The 22,352-nt window shown below is 43.3% G+C and overlaps 1 protein-coding gene across 1 annotated transcript in view; it reads left to right on the top strand.

Moving 5' to 3' along the window:
* Positions 1-839: 839 nt before the first annotated feature.
* Positions 840-22,352, top strand: part of LOC119732456 (DNA repair protein REV1-like) — a 41,509-nt gene continuing 19,996 nt past the window's right edge. Inside the window, exons 1-5 of the mRNA XM_038205983.1 lie at positions 840-1,037; positions 9,723-9,861; positions 17,756-17,924; positions 19,732-21,045; positions 21,870-22,024. Of these exons, the coding sequence (XP_038061911.1) occupies positions 981-1,037; positions 9,723-9,861; positions 17,756-17,924; positions 19,732-21,045; positions 21,870-22,024 (1,834 nt within the window). The 5' untranslated portion in view covers positions 840-980. The remainder of the gene's footprint in view (positions 1,038-9,722; positions 9,862-17,755; positions 17,925-19,731; positions 21,046-21,869; positions 22,025-22,352) is intronic.

Genomic DNA, 22,352 nt, shown 5'->3' with positions numbered 1-22,352 from the left:
CAAATATTTGAACGCTATACAATAAATAAACACAAGAGAGAAAGTCTTTATTTTTTTTTCGCTTTTTAATTTTACATTCTGGCTACTACATGTGGCGACCCCACATTTAACTCTTAATGAAAATGAAAAGGGGCGGCCAGCTGATCGCCATTCAACTAATGGGGACACTGATCAAACCACGTATAAATATGTAGGCCTATACATTATTACGTGAACAAAAACCGGCACCGGCGTCAGTCATTGCAAATATTTTTCGCAAAGTTTTCCTTTATGCTTTTTGTCGGGGACTCGAGTCCGACTAGCCTTCCTCGAGTCGAATCGAGTCATTCTGATGAGGGACCGTCGCAGTGACCGGAGTCGAGTCGAGTCATTTGCCCTTGGACTCGAGTCGAGTCACCAAAAATTTTGACTCGAGTCGGACTCTAGTCGAGTAATTGATTCGAGTCATACAACTCTGCCTCTGGCCGGGACATTTTGGATGCAATTGGGCTCGAAAGTGGCGCTATTTTGCCATGTTCAATTGAGGCCGAAGGATCGTTTTTCAAGATGGCTACTTTTCCTCTTCGCCGGGGAAAACCAGGGGTCCGTCTTCCAGTTGGGTGAGAATTTCTCGAAAAGTCAATGGTCAACCAACCAAAAGATGAAAAGGAAATGAAGGATAACATGTTGATCATCATATTTCAGTGCAGCTTACATGAAAGTTCTGAGTATTTTTAAAGGAATTTTGAAGTATGGGCATTTAGCACTGGTGGGAATTTTGGGTTTTCGGAATTTTAATACTAGGGGTGCATGTGAGTCAAACACAGTATTATTTTTTTGGATAAGAGAAACGACAGAGGGCGTTTACGCGCGCGCGTACTACGATGATTGACAAGCGTTTCACGTGTGTGTTTGGAACGGGATAATTTTCGTTGGAATTTCCACTTTTGCCCAATAAATGCGTTGACAAAAGTGTACTGCCAGACTGCCACCAATCAGTCATGAGTAGAGGACGTGGTGGCAAAAGATCCTTGGGTGACAATGGCTGGGGAGAATGGGTAAGTTCGGTGCATTTGCGTCAAATTTTCGACAAAATGTGACTTACTTTTTCAATATTCAATATAGGCCTACATTGTAGCCCAGGTGGACTCCCTTTCCTCCCTACGTTACGGAGGGAGTCCAGGATATGAAGTGCTCAATATGACCAATATGTTCAATATTTTAACCTTGTTGGAGAAGCCAATTTTTACGTTGTAGTATTCTATGTCAGTATGTGTCCTTATCTATTGGGCCGCTGGGTTCAGGATATGATTAGCTTTAGCTCTACTGAGTGGAGCGTTGAATTACGGTAAAGAGATTACAAATGAGAGAGACAGTTATCCTGGATTGATCTATACATTCTTGACATTCCATGAGACCCCTTATATTGTTCCCAAACAGCGAAAAATTTGAAAAAAAAACAGCAAAATAGTCTGAAAACTTACAGCTCAATGTGTTTACAGGGAGGCTCAGTTCTTGAATCGACTTGTCGAATGAGGGCGTCTGACGTGACGTCACCGTCGTTGCTCGATTGAAGAAAAACAAGTCGCGCTTTATCCACGACTGTTTTGTGTAATGATACGTGCTTTTTGGGTGTGTTCAAAGCCCATACTGTCGTACGGCGCGGCGCGGATCGGAGCACGTATTATTACACGAAACAGTCGTTGATAAAGCGCGACTTATTTTTCTTCGCGATCGAGCAACGACGGTGACGTCACGTCAGACGCCCTCATAATTCGACAAGTCGATTCAAGAACTGAGCCTCCCTGCAAACACATTGAGTTGTAAGTTTTCAGACTATTTTGCTGTTTTTTCCCCAAATTTTTCGCTGTTTGGGAACAATATAAGGGGTCTCATGGAATGTCAAGAATGTATAGATCAATCCAGGATAACTGTCTCTCTCATTTGTATTCTCTTTACCGTTTTTTTGGGGGGTCTTTTTGTCCTCGCGTGGGTTTGTGACTATGCTAGTTGCTACTCAGACAGGGCTCTGGATAGCCCGACTGCGTCTGGCCGTACAGTACTATCGCAAGCTCTGTAGTACGGCCAGACGCCCGATGCTTCCACAGAGACTGAATTTTGTTGGCCGCCGATGTAGCGATTTTGCTACATCTTTCGATCGCGATTATCTTTTCATCCAGGATACAAATTTCCAAAGTTAAGGTTGGTAGTCGTAGAGCAACTCATACCTTTTCGAAAAAACGTTCTTTGGTCTCAATATTTTCATCCATCTGGCCACAAGACGAATTTCAGTCATCAGATTCCACAAATATCATCCCCCATGCGATCCCCCATGCGATTTCAAAATGGCGGCCGCGCTGTAATGTATGCAATATGCAGGCGCGCCCGCGCAAATCATGAATATGCATAATTAATCTGTGACGTATGACCGTACGGCCCCGCTGCATGCACGTCCAAAAACACGAGGTCATACGTCACAGATTAATTATGCATATTCATGAGTTTGCGCGGGCGCGCCTGCATATTGCATACATTACAGCGCGGCCGCCATTTTGAAATCGCATGGGGGATCGCATGGGGGACGATATTTGTGGAATCTGATGACTGAAATTCGTCTTGTGGCCAGATGGATGAAAATATTGAGACCAAAGAACGTTTTTTCGAAAAGGTATGAGTTGCTCTACGACTAAAAACCTTAACTTTGGAAATTTGTATCCTGGATGAAAAGATAATCGCGATCGAAAGATGTAGCAAAATCGCTACATCGGCGGCCAACAAAATTCAGTCTCTGTGGAAGCATCGGGCGTCTGGCCGTACTACAGAGCTTGCGATAGTACTGTACGGCCAGACGCAGTCGGGCTAGGCTCTGGAGTGCTCTGAAACGTGCAAAACTAAATCAGGCCCACTTTACTCACAGTTTAGCCAGCAAATTTCTCCAGAAAATGCACTGGGGCAAAGAACATGTCCTCAGTATTCCACCTACCAAGTTTGCAGACTCATTCAATTTTTAAAGGAGACTTTTCTTCAATATTTTGCACATGAGAGGGAAGTCAAGTGATTCCAAAATGGGGCTAAAGACTAGACTGGTACATGTCCAACCATGGTCCAACTATTTGGAAAGACTGACCTCTTCATTCAGTGTCAATAGTCTGGTGGCTTTACTATGGAGAAATGTGTAGTAAATTGAGACTAGTTCCCGCTTCATGCCACATGTTTCTTAAATTCTTTTGGCACGGTTGATTGATGCTGTACTGAAAGACTGGTTGTTTCAGGTGCCAGTCTATTTTCTTGTTTTGCATGTTTTCAATACCTTAAGTTTTGGGACTCTCATACACAGTATTGAGAGTCCCAAAGTTTCGGACTAGTTGCTACTGTGACGGTGTCAAATCGGTGGAGCGTTTGTATGGAGGGGTACCCGTAATTCAACGCTCCACTCAGTAGAGCTAGATTAGCTTGAGTAACTCCAGCTGACATGCTCCATATTCATTCACATGTAACGCTGGAGGCAAAACCTGTTCGTTAGAATGTGGTAGCAAGAGACCCTAAAAAAAATGGCCTCTCAAAAATTGTTCATTTTCACCTCTAATATCCCACATGTCCCGCCCCAGAGTTCATTTACATACCTCATACATTTAGCAGTCATTTACGAAGCCTAATGATCGACTTGAGTTGAAACAGACCACAACAAAAAAAAAGTGAAAAATCTTGATGATTTCGGTGGCTTGTCAGTAAAAATACGCCAGTTCCAATTCGTTCGTACCCCCTGCCCTGCAAACAGGACGCTGGGATACTCTGATGAATTCACGCTCTGATTGGTTGGATTTTACGTCACAAGTGACCTGCGCGTCATCAAGGTCATGACTCTGCAAGGTTTGAAACGGCCGTTAAGACTGATTCATTATTCTTGTATTCCAGTTTAGAGGTGGTTTTTTTTCTCGTTGAAAAGCGTAATAATGTAGGAAATTCTGTAAAACTTATCTGTGTTGTAAATTTACAATTCCCGTCACTCGCTCAGGCTCCGTTTTGAATCACGAACGGTCAGATTGCATTATGTGACGCTCAAAATTTTGTCCACATGGTCCGCAATGAAACAGAAATCACATCCGGTATGGAAGGTGCGCAAAGTTTTATGGGAAGTTTTCGGATAGCATTTGCGCACATTGTCTAACTGCGGTCTTGAACAGCTGCAGCCAGATGCTTTATACATAGGTCATAGGCCACTTCCTTCACAAGATTCTGTGAAGCTCATCAGAGTATCCCAGCATCCTGTTTGCAGGGCGGGGGGTACGAGCGAACAGTTCCAACGGCTGTCTTCCATTTTGTTTTGCTAATTATGTAAATGTATGCATCACGTGATGACATCAAAAAAAAATCTGCTCGCGTGATGTATGTGGGTACCACACCGCTTTCAGGCGCCGCAAGTGAGTTCAATTTTCGTCTGGTGCGTTGTCGCGGAAAGCAAGACAACGAGAATGCTTTCCGCGGCAACACACCAGACGAAAATTGAACTCACTTGCGGCGTCTGAAAGCGGTGTGGTACCCACATACATCGCGCGCGCACATTTTTTTTGATGTCATCACGTGATGCATACATTTACATAATTAGCAAAACAAAATGGAAGACAGCCGTTTTTTTACGGACAAGCCACCGAAATCGTCAAGATTTTTCACTTTTTTTTGTTGTGGTCTGTTTCAAGTCGATCATTTGGCTTCGTAAATGACTGCTGAATGTATGAGGTATGTAAATGAACTCTGGGGTGGGATATTAGAGGTGAAAATAAACAATTTTTGAGAGGCCATTTTTTTAGGGTCTCTTGCAACAAACAGGTTTTGCCTCCAGCGTTACATGTGAATGAATATGGATGCATGTCAGCTGGAGTTACTCAAGCTACCATATGATATGTGATGCTGACCGACCTTAATCAGGAAAATAAACTCTAAAGCAACGTTAAACTTGTACGTTGTTGTAGACTCTTTTCATCAGTTTCTCAGCTCACCGCCGAGTCTAGTCGTACATGCATGACGTACCGGTACGTCCGTTCCTGTGCAGCGTGAACGCGCTGTGCGCACGTGCGATTTGCTTAGTAACCACTAGTCTGGTTCCCAGACCTGACAATTATGCGCACTAACTTGTAAGCGCGGTCGCCTATCCAATGACCGGGCATGTTTCAGCGACCGTGACCAGAAACATGTTTCGGCTTTGGTCATTGGTGGAGTGTTTTCATGACTTCGGTTGGCTGGAGTGACGTCACTGCACGTTCCCACCAAAACAACCAAGGAGGACGCTAGCGTTTGCGCTTTCGTACGACGCGGTACGGTGATGAGAAACTGATGAAAAGAGTCTACAAACATACATTGTACAAGTTTAACATTGCTTTAGAGTTTATTTTCCTGATTAACGTCAGCCAGCATCACATATGGAATTCCTGAACCCCCCGGACCAATAGATTTAGGACACATAGAGTATGTGAAATAAGCTTCTATAACGAGGTAAAACATAACAAAACTCTGGTCCAAATTTTGGGTGGTCTAGACTCTTATGTAGAGAATTGTCATCCTGGACGTCAGTCGTAATGCAATGAAGACTTCGTCCAACCTGGGCTATATACATAGTAGCCTAGGCCCTATTCGGTAATCCTTACTTAGTTTTAGGACACCTCTATTTTGGTAATCCTTACTTTTAGGACACCTCTATGTTTTACGAGTTCTGTTAAAAACTGACTTTTGCAGATGTCTGTCCAGTACAAAAGTGACTTTTGCAGGCTAAAGCAGTCTTTTTTCTTCATATAAACTCATGTTAGTTGTAATTTTGAAAACACTTTCAAAGAAAATGTGACTTTCCTACCTTTTTTCGCAGTCAGACGTGCATGTTGTAGTTCTCACAACACCACACAGTGAAAGCCCTACATAATGAATGCCCTACATAATGAATGCCCGATGCTGATGGGCTGCTAAAAAAAAGAAAAAGAAGATGTTTATTTTTTATCAGCCAATCAGCATCGAGCTTTCATTGCATCGAGCTTTCACGTTTGCCATCTTTGTTTTTATGCCCCGCGGCGAAGCCGAAGGGGCATACTGTTTCCGCCTTGTCCTTCCGTGGGTGGGTGGGTGGGTGGGTGTGTGGGTGTGTGTGTGGGTGGGTGGTTGTGTTCCTGCATGGCATTACGCCTGAGGACAGACAACAAAAGGAGCACAAAGGGGCCATTGATCCTCGAAGGAAGGTGCCTATTGTCCTCGAACGCAGGTTTGTGTGCTTAGTCTATGGGAGAGTGTTATATTACAGGGACAAAGGAAAACACAAAACCAATCCTCGGAAGCATAGCAAAAAACGACTGTGTGTTCCTGCATGGCATTACGCCTGAGGACAGACAACAAAAGGAGCACAAAGGGGCCATTGATCCTCGAAGGAAGGTGCCTATTGTCCTCGAACGCAGGTTTGTGTGCTTAGTCTATGGGAGAGTGTTATATTACAGGGACAAAGGAAAACACAAAGCCAATCCTCGGAAGCATAGCAAAAAACGACTGTGTGTGTGGGTGTGTTCCTGCATGGCATTACGCCTGAGGACAGACAACAAAAGGAGCACAAAGGGGCCATTGATCCTCGAAGGAAGGTGCCTATTGTCCTCGAACGCAGGTTTGTGTGCTTAGTCTATGGGAGAGTGTTATATTACAGGGACAAAGGAAAACACAAAGCCAATCCTCGGAAGCGTAGCAAAAAACGACTGGGTGTGGGTGTGTGTGTCCGGACAAATCTTGTCAGCGCGATAACTTGAGAAATACTTAACATATGAACTTCAAATTTGGTTTGTGGATTGTCCTTGGTAATCCTAAGAAGCCTTTTGCATTTGGGGCCGAAAGGTCAAGGGTCAAGGTCACAGTGGCTGAAACAATAGAAATTTTGTCAGCGCGATAACTTGAGAAATACTTAACATATGAAATTCAAATTTGGTTTGTGGATTGTCCTTGGTAATCCTAAGAAGCCTTTTGCATTTGGGGCCGAAAGGTCAAGGGTCAAGGTCACAGTGGCTGAAACAATAGAAATTTTGTCAGCGCGATAACTTGAGAAATACTTTACATATGAACTTCAAATTTGGTTTGTGGATTGTCCTTGGCAATTCTAAGAAGCCTTTTGCATTTGGGGCCAAAAGGTCAAGGGTCAAGGTCACAGTGACTAAAACAAAAGAAATTTTGTCAGTGCGATAACTTGAGATATACTTTACATATGAACTTCAAATTTGGTTTGTGGATTGTCCTTGGCAATCCTAAGGAGCCTATCGTATTGGGGGTCGAAAGGTCAAGGGTCAAGGTCACAGTGGCTAAAACAATAGAAATCTTATATTTATTCTGAGATCATAGGGATTAGGGATTAATTCATATAAAACTTACAGAAGACACTAATGCTGTCAATGAACGTTCCATTTGACCAAGGTACATGTAAGTTGATGTTAGAGTAGTGTTATGTCATGGAAACAGTCACGGTTGCGGGGCATTTGTGTTTGTAAACACACCTGACTTGTTTGAGTCTGTTTTCTGGTTGTCATCGTCATCTTTTACCCCTGAATTTCCCCCATAAATCAAAGCCCTGCCCTCTTTCCACAAAATTAAACCTGCTGCTATTCAAGAAGGTGTCATTGCCAATTGATCAGATGTGCCAAGAAGTATCAGAATGTCAATTTTGAGTGTCATTTAGTCAACTGTTTTGGTGAGTCTTTCTCTTCCTATATAGGAACGGGGTCCTAAAAGTAAGGATTACCCAATATTCATAATGCGAACCTATGGACTGTTAGTAGGCCTACATGTACCTTGAACCAGTTACAACTAGCTTGAGTAACTCCAGCTTTAATGCTGATTAGAGCTGGATTTACTCAAGCTACACTTGGAACATGTATGCTCCTACCCAAAAATGTAGAACTTTGGCAAGTTTTGTTTTCACATTTATGAGTTAGACTTTGTTTCTAGTTTATTTATGCTTTAGAAGCTCACTCACCTTCTTTAAAGCGATAAATAATCCCCCATTTGTAATTTCGTGTTGGAATTTAGGTAACGCTAACATGTGCAAAATGAACCTGGAATTACACGAAATATAGACATCTAAAAAAGGGGGGATTAAGTTTCTATCGCTTTAAAGAGGGTGAGTGTTTGTGAAAAATTTTGAAAATAAAAGTTTGACAAAGTTCTAAATTTTCAGGTACATGTTCCAAGTGTGGCCTTTATTTACGGAGGTAGTCCAGTAAATTGGCCACATTTATGGGGCTAAGCTCTACTGAGTGGAGCGCTGGAACTACGGTTCCCTCCGTACTAGCGCTCCACCGAATAGGCATATTTTGGTGACTGGTACACGGTAGCATTTTGTTCATACCCACGCGAGGACAAAAAGGCCCCCCAAAAAACGGTAAAGAGAATGCAAATGAGAAAGACAGTTACCCTGGATAGATCTACACATTCATGACATTCCATTTAAGTCCCCTTACATTTTTCCCATCCAGCGGTAATTTTGAAAAAAAGAGCAAAATAGTTTGAAAACTTACCGCTCACAATTAAATGTGTTTGCAGAGTTGTTCAGTCCAGTCCCTTTCTCTGCTCTTTTGTTTAGGGCGTGTGTGACATCACCGTCGTCGATCGAAGAAATTCATCGCGCTCTATCAACAACTGTTTTGTGTAATGATACCTGCTCTGATCTGCGCCGTATGACAGTATGGGCTTTGAAAAGGTGGAAACTTGTGTCAAACATCGCCACTAATATTATCTTCAAGTAAACTTGAATCCTCAATCCTGATTGGTCGATCCATGGCAACAAGCAGTTCTACATATAACCGTGTAGCGCGGCCGCGGTCCATACCGCACTCAGCGCATTGCAATATTCTGAGATGCGCTCGCCATTCTGTACAAACACGCACGTGTAAAAGGATAACCGCTGAAAAGTTTTTAGTGCGTCAAGTTTGCTTGAAGATAAATTCGTTATCGCGCTCGCGCTCGTGGAACACGGAAAATGTAGTGTGTTTGTGTCCCACATATGTGGGATACAGATGCACAACATTATTCCATGTTCCACTCGCGCTCGCGGGATAACTAACAATATACTGACAAATGAAAATCCCATTGTTTAGGCCAAAAAAAAAAAGTCTCTGGTTTCTGGTATGCGCGCGCGTCGCCGTAGCCATGCGCGTTGGCAAAATGACAACGTTTTTTTTTCAATGAAAGATGATGTCTCAAAACCGCCAAACTCACTGGTTTGACTGGAATCCTGCTGCTGCACAATTTTAACGTATTTTAGATGGGGTTGTGGTCGAGAATAAGCTTTATGTGGCCTCTCTGGACCCCCATATATTTGCACCATTTGCAGTCATCAGCCGACATTTGAAGCGAAAAAAATCAGGTAAAAAAAAAAAAAAAGCCGCGTCGCCGCACCACTTTTTGGGCAAGCTCCATACCAGAAACCGGAGACTTTTTTTTTTTGGCCTTAATTGGTTTTTTTCTTCTTTTTTTTCTTCTGAAATTGCAATTCTCATATAAAGGGCGATGTTTGACACAAGTTTCATGTGGGTGTCTGTCGTCATTTGTTCAGAACGTGTACGTTTCAGCCGTCTCCACCTTGGGTGTATTCAAAGCCCATACTGTCGTACGGCGCGGATCGAAGCATTACAAACACGAGGTGATGAAGTGTGTATGCATATATTCATAGCACTGTTAACTGGTGTGGTTGTTATGCAAATTGTTCCATCTTTGTTCTTTGGTTTTACCAGGGGGGTTATATGAATGCCAAGAAACAGAAGCTAGCTGAACAGTTCACGGAAGACACTCCTCGAAACATTGAGATAGCTGGAGCTGCAACAGGCTCACGCATATTTGATGGGGTTACCATTCATGTCAATGGATACACAGGTAGGACTTCCAAGGAAAATGCAACAGTTGTTGGTGGAGCTACAGTATAAGTTGTATGTATTTGTTTGTGCATGCTTTTAAAGTTGTTGAGACAAATTTAACCCCAATCCCAAAGCATTTTTGTCAGGATACAACCTCAATCCTGCAAAAAATCCTCCAACTGCCTCCATGTACAATAAGCATACAGCCTCAATCCTGCAAAATCCTCTATTATTTCTTGAATGGGTCCTTGGAAGGGTGACTACTGCCTCAATCCTGCAGAGCCAGTGTCATCCTGGAGCAGTGCGGAGGATTTCAAGTATAATTTACATGTAGGCTTAAATTTATGCACGGCTGAGCATGAACAACACAAGATCCGGCCTAAGGCCTTGACATAGTGCATCCTCCAAAATCAGCCACACACTTTTGCCATCCTGCAAAATCCTCCATTTTGCAAACAGGATTTCGGAGGATTTGGGATGGTTAATGAAAGAGTGCATATGAACAAACATGAGAAAGTTTGCGCAAGAACAATGGTTAACCATAGTTTGGCTAGTCTAATCAACTGTTCAAGACCAGCCAACAAGGACAGTAAAACATCACTGGTTATAACAGCTGAATGCATTATCATGCGCTGCAGGGAGCCAGGAACAAGATGTTTAACCCTTACTCTCTGAGGGTAGTTTACTGCATGTCAGTTGGTTATGCCAATGCCCTCCAGCTGCAGTTTATTGGCAGATAGTTTCTCTTAAAAGTGAAGGCTCCAATTGGCAGGAGTTGGAGGCCCTGGAGGGTGCCTGATACTGACCAGCTGGGGGCACTCACTTTGTTATCAGAGGACTCTCATTGTTCTCTGTGGCATGTATTGGAGTGCCTGTCCAATTACCCTTGAAATGACATGGCAGATATTGGAGGGCCATGCAAAAAACATAGGAGATTTTCTTGAGGCACATATTGGCATGCGTTGGAGGGTCTAGTAGGGTAAGGGTTAATGAGGATGTTTAGACCATCGTTTGAGTTTGAGATGCTCACATGTCTATTAGTGCACAGGTGTTAGTGACATATCAACTCAACCACTTGTTAACCAATGGCCCTCATTAGAGCCGGGCCTGCATACCGTACAATGGCATATGGTCTTCTTGAAATGGATGGGCACTTGGTTTCAGAAAAAGATGTCCATCAGGTTCGTTAGTGTGACGTCACTTCAGTTTATACCACGCCCACTGCCCATTGTAGCATTGGAACCAGAACTGGAAGTTAACACAACTTGAGTGTTTATCCAATGGGCGCCAGTAATCATTGGTGTGACCTTTTTTGACTATTAAGCCCTGTCCGCACTGGAATTTTTTGGTCAAACTAACCGAGACTATGGGTACTTTTTCCATTTTAAGTCCAGTGCGGACAGCCTAGGGCGAGCCCTCAAATTAGAAACCCTCCCCAGACCGTTCGGGGTTGAGCCCGCCCAGTATGTTGAAGGGATTGGGACCTTGCCTGGAACCGATCGGCCTGGATTAACTCCACCAGGCTTCTGCACAATGGCTCTGGCTCATCACAAAGAAACCAATTTGCGACGCGCTAATCCTCCAGTAGGCAACAATGACTGTGAGCTTCAAAGAAGTTGCCGCTGGTAATCCGGCATACCCTTGCCTTTGTGCACTAATAAGACGTTTACTGTACTTTAATAATTGTGAACCTGATGGCTTTTTTTTTACCAATGACATCCAAAAGATGCGCCCTCCATTGAAAATAAAGAAATGACTCGTTGTTTAACTGTTGTTGTCCCGCAATTGAACTGGTCCAGGTGTGATTTTTTAGTAAACCCGTTTAGGTGGGCATACTTTTCGTGACCTTTTTACACTGCAACTCCTTTCCATAACCCCTTTTTTCTACATAAACTGCAAAACATTTTCGTCGCAGTTGTGGGTCCGAAATCTGGGCATGGCGTTTTACACGTGCCCGGCCAGATCTCGGTCACGAATGTTTTCAAAACCCGACCCATTTGCGAATATTTAATACAAGTCATTTTAATCAATGCCAGACTTCATTTCAAAAAGTCACTTTGGAATACGTACTATTAAACATTAACTGATGACTAAAGATTGCATGAAACCTGAACATAAATTAAACACAGACAATCAGTTTACTTTTACTTTTAACACAACATGGCATTTATTACAATAATCTGGCTTCTTCGTTTGAACATGTAATCTGTCGATTTAATAGCTAACTAGCTGGTCTCCCCTTCAAGTCTTTTCTCGCTCTTTTGCAGCCATCGTTGAGGATCTCGACAGTTTAACACTTATGGTCTGTGTACCAGTCCGAAAATTCTGGAAACTGAAGCTTAGCTTGCTGAAAAATGCAATGTAGGATGAATGAATCCAGCTGGGGAATTTTGCATTTCTTGTTTTCGTCATCCCTAGAGTTCCCTGTGATATTCTTTTGAGCAAGTTCTTCCATTGGAATCTCTCTTTTGAGCAAGTTTAGGCACAACAGCCGTGCTCTCTCATTGTCTGTTGCATCTCGTTTCCTGCTCTGCACTTCCCGGAGAATTTTCTTGTAGTCGTCGATCTGACGCACCATGCCCTGGTTTCCACCCAGAAGGAATGTACCCGGCAACGGTCCCGCAATGAACCGGGGGTGAATTTGGCGAGATGACACGGGTGTTGCAGGGGCGGTAGAAGCCTCTCGAACTTCAGTGGTGCGAGGTTCTGGAGTGGCAGCCGATGACTGAGGAGTGCCGGTGGCTGTGGTGCGTACTGCAGTTGTAGCCGATCGGGGTGTCGCTGGAACAGCTGGCGTGGAGCAACTCGATGTTCTTCTTCCGTCACATCCAGGCGTGATGATTTCGGGGGAAACCTTGACGGCGATGAATTTCACCGCGGTGACAAGTTGCTCTTGACGTTGTTCGATGATATTCAGTCGTTTATGGACTGACAAGAAACCAGCTTCGAGACTTGACTTGACTTGGGAAACCATCTCAAGAAGCAGGGATATTGGCTGTGGGCTTTCAGGCTCTGCATTGCTGAGGATCAACTGTTGTACCTCATTACGATGGTCAACACGTTGTTTTTTTCCTCAAGTCAGAAAGGGTCATCTCATCGTCAGAATCATCACTGATTCCTAAAAAGAAAAACGAGAAAATAAAAGATACGTCAGAACAAACTAGTTTGATTCATATGTTTGGAGTGAGCGCCATACTGCAATTAATTGCTACATTTTTTTTGCATTTTTGCGCCGATAAATACATGTACATGTACACACATGTATACAGTGCTAATTTTCAAATAACACTCAAGATTCCTTTTTAAAACTGTTTGCACGGATGATGAACATGTATTTTATGAATGGAATTGAATTCCAAATGTTTATCTCTCTCGGGAGTCAACTTGTAATTGTTTGTAAATATCTGGAGATTTAAAATATAAATACAAATGACTCACCAACGTGATCCCTGCTGTAGCGAGTTGGAGAACAACTACGAAATTCGGTATCCATCTTGTTGAAAATAGCAGGAAAGTATATAGGCATGCAGCAGAGGTGAGAACACGTACTATAATAAGTATGATGTCAAGAGATTCGGTTGTCAGGTACTGCGGTTCAAGATTCGCTTCGGCAAGCACAGCCTATAGGGTAAAACCAATTATGCGTGAACTTTCAGGTTGGATGCCAGGGACGCTATCTCATTTCAGATTCAGTCATTCAACAAGATGGAGTCCAATTTCAGCAGTCCTGTGCGTAAAACCGCGATACCAATTCTAAGTCCGCTTAAGTTCACGAATTTGTCTCCCGTTGGCAAGATTCCAAATCTCTCACCTATCGGATCAAGAAAGAGGGTCCTAGATGGACCGTTTAGTGAACCACGGGGTACCTTGCCCAAGAAAAGAGGAGGCCGGGCATTGCACGAGAGGTTTCCAGACCTTGTGCCAACTGTTGTCGAGACGCTGGCAGACCACGGTTTCGCAGCTCACCGAAGGCGATCGCAGACCTGCTCTTCAGTTGGAGTTTCGGCTCTTCAGCTGAGAGATGAAGTGATGAGGAAAGTCCCAGGACTTCAGGAACGGCCCAATTCAATCTCTGTAAGCACCCTGTCACGTCTGTTTGTACCTCCACACAGCAACCACCATTCCAAATCCTACTATCATTCTCTAATCGATGCAAAAGTTGGCGTGAAAAAGAACGACATTTCTCATCATCATGAGAATTCCCATATCTGCCGTTCTGCGGTTATCTATGCACTTGAGATGGCCACATGCTTTGATGGAGAGATTTCTCGCTGGTCACTTGATGACAAGAATAAGTTGTTAGTTGGAAGTGGCCCGTGTGTGGACAGAAGAACGTCTTTCCGCACCTATTTCCACACTGATGATATGATCCACTACCCTGACCACAATTTCGCTACCGGATATAAAATCATCCCAAGTGGGTACATTCAGCTCCTTAACCGACCGTCGTCCAACTCAAGGCACCACCATGACAGGTTCGGCCGTTTACACTTCAATTATCCAAGAACTGGTAAACTCACCGTTTGCTTGAGGGGCAACAAATTTTTCAAGGCGTCTGTGTACAACCACTATACAGATTTGTTTCCGTTGATTCGTGAAGTCCGTGACAAAGAAGGCAAGCATGCTGCGGTGATAGTCTCTGACAACGGCCCTGACTGGAAGAAGAACAGCCTTAAAGTAGTCATGACAATGGGCCGTTTATGGCGGGATCTGCACCTAGACTATTTTTGCATTCTTGGATATACGCCCGGTGATAGTCGATACAATATGATCGAACATTGTTGGGCACCAGTGACCACTTGGTTGACAGGTCTGCAGTTGTCGGACACCATTCCTGGGGAGGACAAGAATCCTGAAGCCCAATCCAAATTGTCAGAGGAGGACCGCGCCAGAAAGAATGCAACTGTTTTGGACAATGCAATCAGAGATGTCCACAAGTGTCTTGATGGCAAGATGTATGATTCATTCAAAGTTACGGCAGTGGCAATGGATTCACTATTCAGATGAGGCCAAGGTGGAAGAATTGTCTGACGCCAGTGTGAAAAAGATCAAGGCAGACATTGTCCTGACAGAACTTGCGGCAGAATATAAGTTTCTTGCCTCGCATTCGGTGCAGCGGACCTACCAGTTGGAATTCGTCAAATGTCAAGATAGTCAGTGCCACCACTGTAGCAACCATCCTGTGCGCGCCAAAAAACTTCTCACCTTCCTTCGTGAATTTGGAGGTGGGCATGGTTTTACGCCTGTTCCATCAGACAAGGTCCCTGGACATTTCTTCACGTGGCAAGAAATGGCTTCAAAGGCTGTGACAGGAAAACTCAAGATTCCAGCTCTAGATGAAGGAGTACACTCACCAATCAACGGAGAGAGGGTTTGCCAGGCGGGATGCAAGAAAGTCTTTGTGAGCGCAGCAGATCGAGATCGCCATAATCGTCTCATGCACAAACTTTGAGAAAGTCACCAGCATCGAAAACAAAAACCAAACGGTTCTTTTCAGAACCACACATTTTCACAAAAGAGATAGATCCAGCGTCTGAATCTGATCGATGATTGAATAAATAAAACAATTCATGCCCTCTCCCTTCATTCCCATTCATTCCCACCCTTCAACCCTTCCATTTTTTCCCTTTCCCTTGTGTCAAGTGTGTGGTTACTTTTAATATAATATATAATTTTATAATTTTATAATTTTATTAAAGGGAGGCTGAAGGTTTCAAAACTTAAGGTATAAAGGCCAAACATCAAAAAATAACTACTGTTTATTTGGGAATGGGGATCAATGAAGAAATACACTCAAACAAATAATTTAATCAAGAAATGCGCTCAAATACATGTATATTTTCCATAGAGGAACAACTGAAGTATTGTTGGTAATCAGAGCAGGCGAAACGTACATGTACTTGCCTGAACCCGGCATTAGGAATCAACTGTACACGCTCTTAAAACATTCTAATACATGCAAGAAAGCGTTGCTGCTGACTTTCATATCAAACTTAAATGTTTATGATTATATTGAGCATTATTTTAAGTAATCCCGTTGCTAAACATCCCTATGCTGCATGTGGTGTACGACGCTAGCTGAAATGGATTCCATCACTGCTCCCTTCTCGTTGTGAATGTGAAATTGAAGGGTCCAAGCCGATTACCAGTCACCAGTCCGTTTCGCTTTATGTGAAGGTTATACGTACGTACGCGTTTGAAGTCTGAATAACCAACACAAATTAAATGTAAGCATCTAGAAAGCGTAATTTTTCAGACTACATTTCACAAGTTGGCCATCTTTTTCATGTGTTTCTTATAAGACAAGGACGAGTATCGGAGTATGTGTATGTATAAGCCTTTTGAAGAAATGCAGATGCAGGCAAAAAGTTTGAAAACACATTCGAGGGTTTCTTGACTTCTGAAGCCCTGCAAAAGAAAAAAAATCAAAATCTCTCATAAAATCCCGAACTGAATTAAAACGTAAATTAATAAATCCGGCCAATACTTAACGTTAATGACTGAAAACTAAAAGCAAAAACCTTTAAGTTTTACTTTCCACTCCATAGTTTATTACGCCCAGCGGGCCGAATAATCCTCCAACAATGGCCAGACTTCAATTTATGTTGCCTATTGTGAAACCCTGAGTCACCAGTTTGGACCGATTGGGGCGTCACGCTTCAGTAACCGGGTGGCTTCTGGCTTCGTACCGATTGGGGTGAAAGAAATTTGCATACCGGACCCGGTACCCGAACGGTCTGTTATCTGAGGGCTCGCCTAGGACGTTTTCCTCCAGTGGTTACTTTTACTGGCCAACTGCTGCCCAGGAAAACTTCCCATGCGCCCAGGAAAACTGACCAGGTTACTTTTCCCGAGACAATAAGTCCAGTGTGGACAGTGCGAGTCGGTAAAAGCGGCTCAGGAAAGCGTACATCCGGCCCGAGCGCCCTGTTATGCATACAGAGACTGCACGAACCTGCACGTGCAAAGGCCGAACATTTTGTAGAAACACGCTGCGGTGTATCATCAAGTCCGAGCGGTAAAATCTCGTTAAAATATATATTTCAACGGACAAATACATACACAGAGAAGAGAGATCACGTTCTGAGAATTAATTTGCGGAAATTCTCTTTCTCCATGTATTCCACCGATGTATGTTATTTTCTACGATCCAAATTCGTCCTGATACGCTACTGTAGTCATGCATGCACGGAACATCGTGGTCCGGTACCGTACGTAGGCCGTAGTCACTGGTTCCTGGCCCACATCATAGCTTCGATTCTGTAAGCATGCGATGGGAACCAACGAATACTGATGGCACTGCTGCCGCACGGAACATCGTACAGCGGCATGGCTTCGACGACGTGCATCACAAATGCGTCAGAATTACAGGCCTTTTCGTCAAGATTTAGCGTGTCAAGATGAAATAATATCGTGTAAACGATTATGTTGTGCATGCAAATGGCGTGTGTAATATTACTGTGCGTATCGGCGGCTGAAAATGTGATCGGCAATTTGTTTTCTGTGTACGGTGAGTCATTATACTGACACTGTGACAGCTCGTTTACTTCTCCCATGCGGTCTGGGTAAATTTTCCCGTGTCGAAAGTCCAAGTGCGGACAGTGGTCACATTTGACCATTTCTCATTTTACCATCGTCTCGGTAAAACCTTAAAAAAAAAAAGTCCAGTGCGGACACGGCTTTAAACGAACTGGATAACAGAGCAGTGAAATGGGACACTTGTGTTAACAGGATTCTTAGACCAGTTTATATTTTGCATTTATTCAAGAATGTGACAGGCGTGGTCACTTAACACTAAAGGGTATATATAACAGTTTGTTCCATAAACACTTTGTGCAATCATTTCAGTTGGCTTAAAAATAAAGTCCTTTGTGAATAGTACATGTATATTTCTTTTTATCTTTAACTGACAGTGCCATCATCTGATGAGCTGAAGCGTCTGATGATGTTACATGGTGGTATGTTCCATCATTACTACAGTAAGACCAAAGTCAGCCATATCATAGCTACCAGACTTCCCTATGCTAAGATCAAGGAACTCAGAGATGAGAAAATTGTCAAGCCAGAGTGGATTACTGACAGGTACCCGCCTTGTAAATGTCATCTGTCCATCCCAAATATATGAAGCTGTATTAGAGACATGATAGAAAAATAATTTTCCCTCTTCTGCTATCTTGAACGTAAGACTTGTAACTCGTATGTACGTCTTATAACTTAAACGTACATGTATGCCTAATAACTCGTAAATATGTGTACGTCTTATAACTCATACGTACGCCTTATACATGTAACTCGTAATGTACATGTTATAAGTCGTATATACGACTTACAATCGTGCGTACGCCTTACAATCGTGCATATGCCTTGCAAACAAAAACCTGTGCATATGACTTAGAACTTGTTCGTACAGGTTTTTTATTACTTACAAGGCGTACGTACAGGGTTTAAGATGTACCAGCTGTTTAGGCGTAGGTAGGAGTTATAAGGTGAGCATGTACATATGGGTTAGCAGAGGTACATGAAAGAGAGAACTGTTGAACCCCTTGTCGTACAAGTAAAAGCCAAGTTGCATAATATTAGTTTGTCAGTCCTTTCAAAATCTACTATTTTTACTTTTTATGCCCCACGGCGAAGCCGAAGGGGCATACTGTTTCCGCCTTGTCCTTCCGTGGGTGTGTGGGTGGGTGTGGATGTGTGTGTGTGTCCGGACAAATCTTGTCAGCGCAATAACTTGAGAAATACTTAACATATGAACTTCAAATTTGGTTTGTGTATTGTTCTTGTTAATCCTAAGAAACCTATTGCATTTGGGGCCGAAAGGTCAAGGGTCAAGGTCACAGTGACTAAAACAAAAGAAATTTTGTCAGCGCGATAACTTGAGAAATACTTTACATGTGAACTTCAAATTTGGTTTGTGGATTGTCCTTGGCAATCCTAAGAAGCCTTTTGCATTTAGGGCCAAAAGGTCAAGGGTCAAGGTCACAGTGGCTAAAACAAGAAATTTTGTCAGCGTGATAACTTGAGATATACGGTACTTTACATATGAACTTCAAATTTGGTTTGTGGATTGTCCTTGGCAATCCTAAGAAGCCTATTGCATTTGGGGCCAAAAGGTCAAGGGTCAAGGTCACAGTGGCTAAAACAAGAAATTTTGTCAGTGCGATAACTTGAGAAATACTTTACATGTGAACTTCAAATTTGGTTTGTGGATCGTTCTTGGTAATCCAAATAGGCCTATCGCATTGGGGGTCGAAAGGTCAGGGGTCAAGGTCACAGTGGCTAAAACAATAGAAATCTTGTATTTATTCTGAGGTCATAGGGATTAGGGATTAATTCATATAAAACCTACAGAAGACACTAATGCTGTCAATGAACGTTCCATGTTACCAAGGTACATAAGTTGATGTTAAAAGAGTGGTGTTGTGTCATGTAATGGGGCATTTGTGTTTGTAAACACACCTGACTTGTTTTCTTTAAATGTGTCTGATTTTCTTCAATGTTCCCAAAACAGTTTTATGTGTACACATGTTTGTGTTGGTCTATTAAGTCAGTTCCCAGTAGGTCAGTATAGTAGTGTACATTTTGAGGGTGTTTACCTACATGTATGGAACTTGTCAGTTATTGTTAGCTGTAAATACAGTGGTAAGTCTGGATATTTTCTTAAGTTTTCCTAGGAAGTATTTTCGGATCTTGAGCAAATAGAAAGTAGAAACAGCTCATTTCAACTATATTACACTGCTAGAAGACTTACACTGTGTGTTCATGCTCCAGTTTGTAATCAAATCTGAACCTATCATTCAAGTCTTGGGGTATTTACTTTGGGGTCTATTTTCATCAGAGATGTTAATTTTCCTCAGAAACAGTTACGTTTTGTTTCTTTTATTTTCAGTATAAAAGCAGGAAAGTTGCTGCCAGATAACCCTTACCAGCTGTACACTAATAGAACAACCTCCCAGGGCACACTCCAGTTCACAGGCTTGAAGAAAGATGCCTCAACAGAAGCAAACAAGCCTGAACATACAGCAAGTGAGCATACAGCAAGTGATACTAGTGGGAGTAGAGTAAGCAATCAAGGAACCAGACTACGAAGTCCAGAAGGCCACAGTATGGTGGAGTTTCTAGACAAGAGTTACGCATCCATTGCCTTGCCGAGTCCTTCGTCTTCTACCAGTTCAGTCAGTGCCCAGTCCATGGATCCACCATCTCTTGGAACCACCACCACAAGGGATCAGTCGCCTCCGTCTATGGGAGGTAGCAAGGGTCCTGCTAAGGCCGGCGATGCTAACTTTGTGTCTGAGTTTTACAGCAACTCACGTCTGCATCACATATCCACGTGGGGGGCTGAGTGCAAGGCTTTTGTGAACAAGCTGCAGAGCAGTGGCGACACCAGCTTCCCGGCACGGGAGAAATTGCGACGACTCATCGAAGATCAAAGCGACTTCTCATCTGGCTCATCGGGGGAATCACAACCCATTCAAAAACATGCAGCTGATACAGAAAATGAGGGAGATCCCACATCAAGGACACAAGAACTCCAAGGTCATCTTACAAGAGCAAATCACGGGAAGGCAGGGAAATCCAAACGTGTCATCATGCATGTTGATATGGACTGCTTCTTTGTATCGGTTGGTTTGCGCAACCGCCCAGACCTGGTGGGGAAACCTGTGGCTGTGACTCACTCCAAGGGGAAGGGCATGCCTGATGCAAACCAGGAAACTAGACAATATGAGAAGGAATACTATGCAAATAAATACAAACAGGATGGTGCCAAGGCAATGAAGAGTCGGCATGTGGACATAGCCAAGACATTCATACAGGAGACAGAGGATGCTTCGAGAGTCACAGTCTCACCAGAAGAGCCAGCAGGTTCTGTAGACCCCACCATAGCGAGTGCTCAAACCTATCTAGGAGAAGCATCCTCATTTGGGGACCAACCTTCAAGATTACCTGGACAATCTACAGATTCTAACGTCCAGTCCGTGCCAGTGGAGGGAGCCAAGCCACAGACAATCAGAACCCAGTCCGAGACTTTCAATTCCATGGCAGAGTTAGCCAGTTGTAGCTACGAGGCACGCAAGGCTGGAGTCAAGAATGGTATGTTTATGGGAGAGGCCAGAAAGCGCTGCCCAGACCTGCAGACAATACCCTATGACTTTGAGGGATACAAGAGTGTCTCACAGACACTATACGAGACTGTCGCAAGGTGAGCTAGTAGCCTTTTCCTCACAACCCATAAATACCATCAATCTGTAAAGAATGCTTATCAACTTAGTTGCCCAAATGTTCAAGATAGTGTTTTCATTATTAAGTTCAGGAAAAAGACCTCCATGTTGTTGTAATGCTTGTAGTGCTTTCCATCGTATCAACAATCTCAAAGCACTTTACAATTATTCCTCCATTCATCAGGCCACGAGACCACGTGGCAGCCGATAGGACCTATCAGTGCACATTTGGACCTCTACTCTCACAGGTACCCATTCATACTCATGGGTGGAGAGAAGCAATTGTAGTTAAGTGTCTTACCCAAGGGCACAAACACCATGTTCCTGGCAGGGTTCAAACCCATGCACCATCGTACATGAGTCAAACACTGTAACCACTGGACCATGGCATTCAACATAGAAAATAATATTTGTGGGTGGCTAGTGCGTAAGGCGCTCATCACCTCTCACCACTGTGGCCCTGCTTCGATTCCCGGCTGCAGACCATACATGTATGTGAGTAGAGTTGTGCGTTGGTTCTTTCCTGTACCACGAGGGTTTTTCTCCGGGCCCTCCAGTTTTCCTCCCTCCGAAAAAATCAAACACTTTCGATCTCAGGCTGTGCTCCGTGATCATATGTGGGTCAATGTGGCTGGCTGCCAAAGGTGTCTTTACATGCCTGCGGCTCCACCATGTTGTAGTCGCGTCCTTCACAATTCAGCTTCTCAGCTGCCAGTAAGGATGTTAAGTCTCCCAAAGTGTTATTATTATTATAGAATTCGAGGTTTGTTTCAAACCAATTAATTCAATATTTTTTATTATCTAGTTACACCCATGAGATAGAGGCTGTTAGTTGTGACGAGATGTTTGTTGATGTGACTAGCATACTGGAAGACACAGGGGCTACACCCCTAGACCTTGCACGGGTACTCCGTCAAGAGATTAAAGAGAAGACGCAGTGTAATGCTTCAGCAGGACTTGGTATGTAAATCAATCAGTTAATCCATCAGCACTTGTATTGCATTGTACTTTTCCCCTGATGAATCCACAGAGACAGGTTAATCATCCTAGTGTGAAGTCAATTTTCAGAGCAATATGTGAAACCCTTTAACACCCTGCAGGTCATTATCAGGTGAAGAGATATGAAGTGTTAAAGTAACTCTGCCACACAGCAAGTCACTCCGCACACACAAAAAACCAGCACTGTGGAGAGCGCTGTGCAGCGTGACCGAATCTTGCCCTGAGCTTAACCACACCAAAGAACTGTCATGAATGTGCAGGGATTTGAAGTCTTATCCATACTCAACAG

Source organism: Patiria miniata, unplaced genomic scaffold (assembly GCF_015706575.1).
Source record: "Patiria miniata isolate m_02_andy unplaced genomic scaffold, ASM1570657v1 HiC_scaffold_24, whole genome shotgun sequence".
NCBI lineage: Eukaryota > Metazoa > Echinodermata > Asteroidea > Valvatida > Asterinidae > Patiria > Patiria miniata.
Note: the sequence above shows the minus strand (reverse complement) of the source record. Positions and strands in the feature narration are given on the sequence as shown.